The sequence below is a fragment of the Podarcis muralis genome, chromosome 5 (genome assembly GCF_964188315.1).
Source record: "Podarcis muralis chromosome 5, rPodMur119.hap1.1, whole genome shotgun sequence".
NCBI lineage: Eukaryota > Metazoa > Chordata > Lepidosauria > Squamata > Lacertidae > Podarcis > Podarcis muralis.
Genome location: NC_135659.1, coordinates 99,524,415 through 99,525,569, shown reverse-complemented (window position 1 = coordinate 99,525,569; position 1,155 = coordinate 99,524,415). Strand labels below are relative to the sequence as shown.

Below are 1,155 nucleotides of genomic sequence, written 5' to 3'. Positions count from 1 at the left end.
AGCACGGTTTCCCATAGGAATGCATTGAAAATCAATTAATGCATTCCTATGGTCAAAAAAAGTCCAAACAAAGCCAAATTTGGTACAAAAAGAGTTTATTAAGTGCTCTTTAAAGTCACACATACTGTAAAGAGCATTTCAAAAAGTGAAGGAACAATAATTTAAGTTTCTAAACATGACAGAAAAGCATTTAAAAATAACCAAAGTGTACTGTACATACATTTTCTAAGACTCTGGTGGACAACTCGAAGAAGGTTCTTCTTCCACTCTTTGCTTCTTGCTGAAGAACCTGTCCATGGTCTGCTGCTTCATCCGCCTTTTCAGCACCTCCCTGAAAGATGACATGACCCTTGTATCAAAAGTGTTCGCAAGGTCACATGTCAGGTCCTTGTCAGGGTGGTGCCGCTGTGCAAAAGCCTGCACATCTTTCCACTTCTGGCAAATGTCCTTCAGTTCTTTGGAGGACAGCCGTTCCTCAGTTGCTTCCTCCTCTTCCAGCGAGGCCTGCTCCTGCGCAGCCTCTGCCTGCAGTTCGACCAGCTCCTGGGTGGTCAGCTCGTGGTCGTGCTCCTCCACCAGCAACTTCTCCACCTCCTCCAGAACAGCTGGGCGGTTCTTCACGATCCTGGTGACTCCCTTGGCTGCATCAGTTGCAAGGATCTTCTCCCTCATCTTCAGGATGGTCCCGATGGTCGATGGATTCCTCCTGTACTCCCTGGCGAGGTCCGTCACACACATTCCACCGTCGTGCTTCCGGATGATCTCCTTCTTCATTTCCAGCGTCACCTTCTCCTTCTTCCTCTCGCCAGCCTCTGCAGCAGCAGTCTTCTTGGGCCCCATGGCAGCACAGCTCCTACCTTCGCAAACCCCAAAAAAATAATCATCAGTGCTTCACAGCCAAAAAATTCAAAAGCACCAAACCTCCCAGAAAACACACAAGCTTCCAGATTCTTGCAAACCCCTTCTCAACACCAAGTCCTTGAATTCCAAACACCCCAACCCAAAAACCCCAAAAAAAGTTTTAAAAGTTTAACTTACCAAATGGCTGCAAAAGAAGTTTTGGAAAAGCTTCAAAAATCACCAAAATCTTCAAAAACTTCAAAAAAGGCTACCACACCACGTGCTATGAGTTGCTCCTCGAAGTCAAGTCGCAAC

At 46.4% G+C, this 1,155-nt stretch overlaps 1 protein-coding gene across 1 annotated transcript; it reads right to left on the bottom strand.

The window, feature by feature from the left end:
- Nucleotides 1-225: 225 nt before the first annotated feature.
- LOC144327885 (uncharacterized) lies at nucleotides 226-942 on the bottom strand. Its single transcript, XM_077929522.1, has one exon. The coding sequence runs from the start codon at nucleotides 838-840 to the stop codon at nucleotides 226-228; it is 615 nt and encodes a 204-aa protein (XP_077785648.1). The 5' UTR covers nucleotides 841-942.
- Between the last annotated feature and the right edge of the window lie 213 nt (nucleotides 943-1,155).

Bases quoted from the DNA above. Each gene is read 5' to 3' on its own strand.
- LOC144327885 (XM_077929522.1), bottom strand. From the start codon at position 840: ATGGGGCCCAAGAAGACTGCTGCTGCAGAGGCTGGCGAGAGGAAGAAG.